Raw genomic sequence first — 9,698 nt, forward strand, 5'->3', positions numbered from 1 at the left:
TCAGGCACTTCCCTGCCAGACACGTTAGCGCCTAGCTACACCCCCTATTGTACATCTGGATCCTCTCCTTGCATCTATAAAAGGGAGGTCCAGGGCCTTCATGCGGGAGGGTCGCGCGGAGGGACGAGCAAAAACGAACAGGCTCACTCTCTCTCTCTCTCGCGCGAACGCTTGTAACCCCTACTACGAGCATCCCCTGGTGCGAGATAATACGAGCCACGTTTTCCCCTTGTGTTCCATCTCGCGCCAACCCATCTGGACAGGGGCACGCAGCGACAAATTTACTCGTCGGTCCAGAGACCCCCCGGTCCGAAACGCCGACAGATATAGAGGTGTTTTGTCTTTCATTGATAAAAAATTAGAAATGAGTGGGTGATGAATGTGACATGAATATAATTAGCTATTTCAAATGGAAACCAACTCTATTATTGTACTTAATTTTGTTTATAATAAAAAACAGAAGGTAATGCAAAATCTACATGCAACAGTTTTGTTAAATCTTCCATTCGTACTTTTTTTTCTCTGATGATCCAGGCTATAGGTGCGCAGAGCTGGCTGTGACTATTCTTCTTCCTTTTTACTTTTGCTTCCTCAAGGTCAGTCTCGATTGGCTTTAGGTCTGAGCAGACACTTTCCTTTTTTATACAGCGCAGAGCTGGTTGTGACTCTTCCTCTTCTTTTTTCTTTTTTTTTTGTTTTTTCCTTTCTCACTTTATGTTCTTTATGTGGGTTCCACTTTGGTCTTTGATATATGTATAATTGACGTGCGCATGCACCTTCATTTTTTATACAACTTTAGACCCTTTTAGCATGCGCCACATTTTCAGTTTCCGGAGATTTCATATGTTCTCTAGAGAGGCCTTGCTATATGGGAGATCTGACAGATGACATTGAAACAGAAGTCAACGGTACCTGGACATCATGGTGGCGTGGGTGCTTTCCCCGACGACGAAAGTGCACTGGTTTCGTTTTAATAGATTACTACCTCCGTTCTTGAATACAACATTATACTTTCGTTCTTGAATATTTGTTACTCGCTAATTTATATAATACAATTAATTTGTGTGAGATTCCTTAATTACCTTTGATGATCAGCGAGTGGAGAAAGAGACATCAATCGATAGGTCATATAACCAATAACATTGGTGGATAATTTTTATGCAACTTTATAAGGTATGAAAACAGTGTTTTTGAAGCACCCTTTGAGGAGCTTCGAAAATTTCATGAAAATGGTCTCTAGTTTCATTTTTTAAGCTAGAGCTCGTGGAATTGAACCTGTTCGAATAGAAGAAGCTGAAATAGATTTAAAATTCTTGAAGTGAAGTCATCCCAAACATGGCCTAGCAAACATTATTCATATCTATGATCTAAATTATTTTTGTTGCATTTTATAGTTAATTTAATATCATAAATACTGCCACTTTTTATCTATAATTGATACTAAAATATAACAAATGATAGAATTGTATTATTTCTAAGACAATACATTCCAGTGATCATGTGGCTCTCTTTCACTTCAACTGTCGGCCCTATGCCAGAACTTGCGGAACAGCCGCTGGTCAAATCATTTTCTCGAACACGCAGGAGAGTTACATATCATTTTGTTAAAAGGAGAAGAAAAAGGTGGTACAAAAACACACACACCCATGCTCAGGCAACAAGGGTTCGTGCCTGTTACAAAAGATTGAAACACAACCAAACAACAAAACCACCTGGGCTAAACAACTAAACCATTAAGGAGTTCAATTTGAGCTGTCAACAGGCCTAGACCCTTGGCGCCAGCCGAACTCCAGCACCAAATTTCATTACCACCTGTGATCAGGGCTGTAGCAAGATGCCCATGACATTTTACAAGTATCGTGCTACAATAAGACCATATCCTGCTTTGCCTGCACTTGTCACTTGCACATTCATCAGGGTGCCAGTGCTTCTGATATTCATTTCGCTTTTTCAATGGAGCAGAATAAATACCTTGAAAAACAATGAAATTATGAAACAATGGGGTGCTCAAAGTATACATCTATATGCCATGATCAGCACAGAACAATATATTTCTTAGGTTCAGCCTTAGCAAACGAAGATCATTACAGTGGGAAAAATGAAATGAAGTAAGGAGAGGGCAAAAAAACACTTTCTATTTCTTCTTTCCGGCTTTTCCTTCCTTCCTTCGGACAACTTCATCCATATATCTGATACCCTTTCCCTTGTATGGCTCAGGTGGCCTCCACTTCTTTATGGTAGCAGCAAACTGACCGATCGCGCTCTTGTCATAGCCGCTCACGGTGATCCTTGTGTTCTCCTCCACCTTGACCGCCAGGCCTTCAGGAATGGCCATCCGAACAGGGTGGGAGAATCCCAGGTTCATCACGAGATCGTTGCCCTCCACCGCCGCACGATACCCGACGCCCACTAGCTGAAGCTTCTTATCGAATCCTTTCGACACACCAACGATGATGTTGTCTGTCAATGTTCTGCATTGAATATTTGTGCCAGGGTATTTAGAAGACATGGACGACATGAGGTGAGACTGGATTAAAAAAACCATAGAATGATTTCTCTAACCAATATATAATCAGAACACATTAATATTATTCACTAAAGAATCGAGTGATCATTGATCCTTAAGCAAACAAAAATGTGCATACCGTGAGTGAAATAACAAAGTATTAATTGAAGCACGGCAAAAAACATATGTAGTGACAGATAGAGAATATGGTAAATGTTCACATCTCTACGGTCATGGTCAATCCTTGGTTGTGCATAAAATACTAGCATGTGTGTCTCTTAACAGAGGTGGGTACTTGTTGATCACTTGTTCTCAAATGCTACGAGTTAAGAACAAGACAACACAAATGTTAATGGTTAAAGACCTTCGTCCTTCAAAGCATTATCTCCCTTTGGATATAATGATTTTCAGACGAAGGTTATGAAGGACATGCCTTCATCATCTCAATATGTAATAGAAAACATGAACATGTGTTACACATAAAGAATATGAATAATCATATTAAATCATTAGATTATCTATATTTTCATTATATGATCATGAACAGACATTAATGATAATAAATTACATTCATACCTTCGGCTTGACAGAAGGTAAGAATTCAAGAGTGACGTGCGAGTGAATACCAGTCAGCGTGAACAGTACGGGGCACTGTTCACCTATTTATAGGCACGGGACGCAACCCAGTCAAAATTACATTTATATTCTTGATAACTAATTATAATCATGACACAAATTATCAGGGACCAAGCGGTCTTTTCCTCTTTAAATCAGTGTTGCCCTTCGTCTCAGTCGTGTCATCATGCTGAAGCTCCCTTGATTACAGCTTCGACATATACCTTCGTGTTGTGCCTGCTTGCATATGGCCTTGCCGAAGGTGTTTTTGCTTAGAGGACCTTCGGCGGAGAAGAAGTCCCTCAACAGTATTATTCCCAATAGTTCCACAATAAATAACAGAGGAAGTGAGGAAGTGATCAAGACACTTGATTATGTTTGTTATAGATAACACAGATTTTACAGTTCCTGTTCCTGGACTCCAGAAACAAGATATAGCATAGCCTATTTCCTTGGTACCAATACTGGACAAAGGATGGAAAATGCAATAAGATTGGCATTCATTTTGCAAATCTTTGTCAGCCCTACTAGAACTGTGGTTATTTTATATCAATGCAGATTGATTGGTGGATTGAACACAAAATGGCAGAAAGTGTTGTTTCGCAGGTCTCAAACAAAAATAAGTCCATCATATTTACTGGTCATTGGTGAGACAAGAGGCCAGAGGAAAAAATAGACACATGAAGCAGAGCAATGCTATCTAAAATCTCAATCCTAGTCGTTGTAAGAGGTAGCAGGATCACAGGACAGTTTATCTACTCACATATGAAAATAACATGTGTGATACGGCTTATTCAAGGCACTGGTACTATCGCAGTGAAATACCCATGGGAATCAATACTGCTCTTGATTGTACAAAGTGACACAAATATAAGAGTTTTGGCAAGAAGCAGACAGTTCAGAAGTTAGCGAGTTGCTTTTAGGAATATCAGGAGAAGGCATACACAACAAGGAATAAAGGCAGTGAAACAGTGAATCACATTATGAGAAGTAAATCAGTAAAAACTAATATGGGCAAAATCATATTACAGTTTCCAATTGTCTACCTGAAAAGACCGTGCATCTGGTTCGCCCGCTTGGTCTCTGCAGTCTTATAAACTCTCAGGTTACCGGATTCTTCTTTCACAATCTTCACATCACCTGGGAAGCTGAGAGATAATTCCCCTAGTGGGCCCTTAGCTTTGACAAACTGCTCTTCTAATGTGAGAGTAACATTCGGTGGGACTTCAATGGGCTGCTTTCCAATTCTAGATTCCTTGCACTCCACTAGTGTTCTGACAAATCCAACTCTTCCAGCAGAGAAAAGACGAGGACGAGTCCCGTGTGTCTTTCCAAGGAAGCCAGTTCTAGAATTGCTGGTTTATTTAGAGAAAGAAAATTTGCATGTTGAAATTTAGAAGAGGAAACAAGGCTTGCTAATAAACAATAATGCATAAGTTTGCTGCGAAGACTTCATTACATCAAAATGGAATTAAAACATGAATGCTTAGCACAAGATTTGCTGCCAACTGGAAAGATGGGCCGATGGGGTCTAAACTCTAAACTTCCAAAGACAAAATAGCAAATAGCAAAAGTCTAAACTTCACATTTTGAACCTTGTAACTACAAACCCAAGGTATCATGATCATGAGGTTATACAGTAAACAGTGCTAAGAGGAACAACTTACTGGCATTTGTCATTAATATCATATCGTGTTTTGTGAGGTTACAGGGCTAAAAGTTAAGATCGTGTCCAGTACTTTACTCATATGGTCATTCAAAACACGTTTCACACTGTTTTGTAGAATGAAGTCTAAATATAGGGATGAGTATGGTTAAACTGTTGAAGATAGCTAAGACTGAGAACTAAACGCATCCAAATCGGTACCCCAATTGACTACTTGAGATATATAGTATTGCCAATGCCATCCCAAGCTAGATTTGGTGTGAACAAATGTGCCTGCGACTTCCTGCGGTTAATAGTAAATGCGATAAGATTGATGGCTGCATTTGACGGATTCCCTTTTTTCGCCGGCTTTTTGAAAGAAAAAAAACACGACGCAGTCCGCACTTGGTGCGCCTCAGCCCTCAGCAAAGGTCGGCAGAGAAGAAAATTTCAGCGATTTATGTGTCCAAGAGATCCCGTGCCCGAGGCCGCGCGAGGGAAGGCTATTGACTATTGAGAAGAAGCAGAGGCGATGTGCAGGAAGAGGGAGCATAGGCGCATAGCGTACCAAGGGTGATGGAGGGAAGGGGAGATGGACGCCATGGACGGGCGCTCGCAGTCGCAGGAGGAGCTGCCTGCCGCCGCGCTGTTTTCTTATCCTGACGGTCCGGAGCTTGCACACAGCGGTTCTATTCTATTATCCACATGGAGAAAATTGGATTTATATCTTTCCAAACCTTAGAATTCGCTCAAATGTCATTATAGAAACAACAAATCTCTACTATTTATTAAGGCTGCAAGAATAGTCTGTCATTCCCGTGTTCTGCCACCATTCTCATTCCCATGTCTGTCATTCTCATTCTTTGTTCTGTCTTTCTCATTCTCATTCACCCGTACAGCCCACGTCTAACTAAAATTTAAAACACACACATGTCCTCAAGGGGATTTAAATCCGTGACCTCTCAAGCAAAGGCCAAGAGTAGCCACCGCTACACCACATGTGTGTTTATGTCTACATCTATGACAGAAAACACATCTACTACATCTCTCACCAAGCTCACTTGCTACCCTTGCACAATGCATAGTAGTAGATAAGTATCATCGAGATTTTTGAATTATATTTTTGGATGGAGATAATATTATTTAAAAAAGAGCTTTGCATGCAATTTCTTTTGTTTGAATAATGTATTCTACTTAAATTCCCTTTTTTGCATGCGTGACATTTTTTCTTCGTAATATTTTTTCTATGGATCAAACTTGTGAGTCATTTTCATAAACCAACGCCAAACATGAATCCATGTTTCTTACTTGAAACCCCGAACAAACACCATTAGCAGGAGGCACTCGCGTTGGCGTCGCTCATCGATGACGAGAAGAAGCTTGGCGACTATCAGTTCGACCACTAGAAGCAGTCCTACGTGGTCGCATGCGTCGCTGTGTACGACAAGCTCCCGCGAAGCCGTCGCTTGGACGCAGTCCAGAGCAGCTGCACCGCGCTGTCCATCGTTAAGCAGGGGGGCTCATGTTTGTCGCCAACGTCGACGACTCTCGGGTTGTTCTGAACACCGCATCCGACGACGACGCCGTCACGCCATCCAGCTCATCGTCCACCTGAAGCCCAACCTGCCACGTAAGTCGTTACTGACCGGACATGAATTCTTGTGCACTGGGACGATGTACGTTGCTGACGTTGTGTGAGTGTCCTTGAACATGATGTATGTAGTGGAGTAGTGCATCCGGTGGTGCAACGACCAGGGGTACTACCTCGCTGATGAGCCTGGGTGCACTTCGTTTGGCAGTCCAACCAAGAGTCATTGGTACTCGTCATGTCGCGCGCGTTCAACGACTACTATATCGAGGATTGTGGTGTCATCTTGGCACCGGAGGTGATGTAGAGGAGGATCGACAACAGTGACCAGTTTGTCATCCTCGCCACCGTCAGGGTAGCTTTTGTGCCGGTCTGCCTTTAATTCTCTCTTTTTGTTTAAGCAAGAGCGTATGGTGATGCGTGTCTGATGACTAACGATGTACGAGGAAAATTCTTCCGGCATGTGTGGAACGTGCTCTCCAATGATGAGACCATACAAATCGTGGCATATATCGAAGTTTGCATGATACTGATGGTTGGAATGTAGTGGTGAAACAACTATATTAAAATAAAAAATTTATGTATGGCTAGGATCATAAATTGATTATGAAACATTTTCTCATAACAATATAACACACATTTTGTATATAAGTTATCGTAGTATATTGGTGTCGGGGACCATAATTAGGGGTACCCTCAAGGCTCCTAATTCTCAGCTGGTAACCCCCATCAGCATAAAGCTACAAAGGCCTGATGGGTGCGATTAAGTCAGGGATCGGTCCATACGAGGGACTCGATCACGCCTCGCCCGAGCCTAGCCTCGGACAAGGGCAGCCGACCCCGGAGGATCTCCGTCTCGCCCGAGGCCCCCCTCCAGCGGCGAACGTGTTCCCGGCTCACCCGAGGCCCTGTCTTCGCTAAGAAGCAACCCTGACCAAATCGCCGCACCGACCGACCAAGCCGCAGGAGCGTTTAATGCAAAGGTGGCCTGACACCTTTATCCTGACGCGCGCCCCCAGCCAACAGAGCCGAAGTGACCGCCGTCACTTCGCCGCTCCACTGACCGGCCCGACAGAGAGACAGCGCCGCCTGCGCCGCTCCGACTGCAGTGCCACTTGACAGAGTGAGGCTGACAGGCAGTCAGGCCCGGCCACAGGCACCATAGGAAACTTCGCTCTGCCCGACCCAGGGCTCGGACTCGGGCTAAGCCCCGGAAGACGGCGAACTCCGCTCCGCCTGACCCAGGGCTCGGACTCGGGCTAGGCCCCGGAAGACGGCGAACTCCGCTCCGCCCGACCCAGGGTTCGGACTTGGGCTAAGCCCCGGAAGACGGCGAACTCTGCTTCGCCCGACCCAGGGCTCGGACTTGGGCTCAGCCCCATAAGACGACGAACTCCGCTCCGCCCGACCCAGGGCTCGGACTTGGGCTCAGCCCTAGAAGACGACGAACTCCGCTCCGCCCGACCCAGGGCTCGAACTTGGGCTCAACCCCAGAAGACGACGAACTCCGCTCCGCCCGACCCCAGGGCTCGGACTACGCCCTGACCTCAGCCGGCGGTCTCCGCCTCGCCCGACCCGGGGGCTCGGACTCGACCTCGGCCACGGAAGACAGACTCGACCTCGGCTTCGGAGGAGCTTCCACGTCGCCCAACCTAGGGCGCAGACCAGCCACGTCAACAGGAGGCACCATCATCACCCTACCCCGAGCTGACTCGGGCCACGGGGAACAAGACCGGTGTCCCATCTGGCTCGCTCCGCCAGATAGGCGATGATGGCGCCCCGCATACTCTGTGACGACGGCGGCTCTCAGCCCCCTTACGGAAGCAAGAGGACGTCAGCAAGGACTCAACAGCTCCGACAGCTGTCCCTCCGCCAGGCTCCATCGCTCCTCCGGCGGCCACGACATCACACCAGCTGGGTGTCAAAATCTCTCTGGCTGCCACAACGGCATGTACTTAGGGCGCTAGCTCTCCCCCGCTAGACACGTAGCACTCTGCTACACCCCCATTGTACACCTGGATCCTCTCCTTATGCCTATAAAAGGAAGGACCAGGGCCCTCTTAGAGAAGGTTGGCCGCGCGGGGACGAGGACGAGACACGCGCTCGCTTGAAGCCGCTCGCTCCCTCTCCCGCGTGGACGCTTGTAACCCCCTACTGCAAGCGCACCCGACCTGGGCACGGGACGAACACGAAGGCCGCGGGATTCTCACCTCTCTCACGCCGGTCTCCGGCCACCTCGCTTCCCCCCTTCGCGCTCGGCCTCGCGCTCGACCCATCTGGGCTGGGGCACGCGGAGACATTCACTCATCGGCCTAGGGACCCCCCGGTCTCGAAACGCCGACAGTTGGCGCGCCAGGTAGGGGCCTGCTGCGTGTTGACGAACAGCTTCCCGTCAAGCTCCAGATGGGCAGTCTCCAGCAACCTCTCCAACCCGGGACAGTGCTCCGTTTCAGGAGTCTTGAGTTCATGTCCCTCGACGACAGCTACGACATGATACTCCTTCCGCCGCCGTGCGACAACGACAATGGCGGCCGACAGCCCGCCCACCGGCGGCGGGATCGACGACGTCTTCCCCGCGTGGTGGAAGAACAACATTCGAGCTCACCCTGTCCTCTCCCCCGCCGACGGAGGAGGCAGGGCAACCAAGGCCAAGTAGGAGGCAGCGCCTCGTTGGCTGTCGAGCGAGTCGACGGCACCAGCACCCCAATGGGGGGCGCACCGGGCATCGACCCCGCGCTTGAGACGGAGACGAGCGCCGTCTCCCCGCAACGTGCCGATTCCGGGCAAGCGGACGACGCCAGCGCGCTCGCGAAAGGCTTGTTGGACGTCACCCTTGTACCTGAGACGACGGTGCAGTCAGTCCCCGACGTGACCTCATCGCCGCCCGTCGACCAAAAGGTACCGACCGATTCCCATCCCACGTCTTTCGGATTCAGCCTCGACCCGCCTAGCGGCTTCGCTTTGGTGGGTGCTCTCGTAGAGGCGAGTCCAAACCCTCTGGGGTTTCGTATGCGGTCACCTTGGGACCGGCTGACGGACGTCTCGACCTACGGGCCCTCTGGGTCCGAGGAAGACGACGAGCCCAGCATCTGTTGGGATTTCTCTGGACTTGGCAACCCCAGTGCCATGCGGGACTTCATGACCGCATGCGACTACTGCCTTTCCGACTGTTCCGACGGTAGCCGTAACCTCGGCGACGAGGACTGCGGCCCAAGTCGCGAATGCTTCCACGTCGATCTAGGGGGTCCCTCCGAAGGCAACCATCTCGGCATGCCGGAGGATGGTGATCTCCCTAGGCCGGTGCCCCGCGTTGACATCCCACGGGAGCTAGCTGTGGTCCCCGT

At 47.9% G+C, this 9,698-nt stretch overlaps 1 protein-coding gene across 2 annotated transcripts; it reads right to left on the minus strand.

Annotated features, from left to right (window-relative positions):
* Window positions 1–1,966: 1,966 nt before the first annotated feature.
* Window positions 1,967–5,470, minus strand: LOC100285964 (50S ribosomal protein L6, chloroplastic-like). 2 transcript variants are annotated; one of them, XM_008682583.3, is made up of 4 exons: window positions 5,335–5,470; window positions 4,168–4,476; window positions 3,346–3,402; window positions 1,967–2,471 (listed from the first exon to the last, which is right to left on the minus strand). In XM_008682583.3, exons 1-4 carry the CDS (start codon window positions 5,367–5,369, stop codon window positions 2,135–2,137), a joined length of 738 nt encoding a protein of 245 aa, XP_008680805.1. In that variant the 5' UTR covers window positions 5,370–5,470; the 3' UTR covers window positions 1,967–2,134. The 2 variants fall into 2 exon arrangements, with proteins under 2 accessions (XP_008680805.1, NP_001152325.1); NM_001158853.2 differs by lacking the exon at window positions 3,346–3,402 and having other exon boundaries at window positions 1,973–2,471; window positions 5,335–5,461.
* Between the last annotated feature and the right edge of the window lie 4,228 nt (window positions 5,471–9,698).

Source organism: Zea mays, chromosome 1, assembly GCF_902167145.1.
Source record: "Zea mays cultivar B73 chromosome 1, Zm-B73-REFERENCE-NAM-5.0, whole genome shotgun sequence".
NCBI lineage: Eukaryota > Viridiplantae > Streptophyta > Magnoliopsida > Poales > Poaceae > Zea > Zea mays.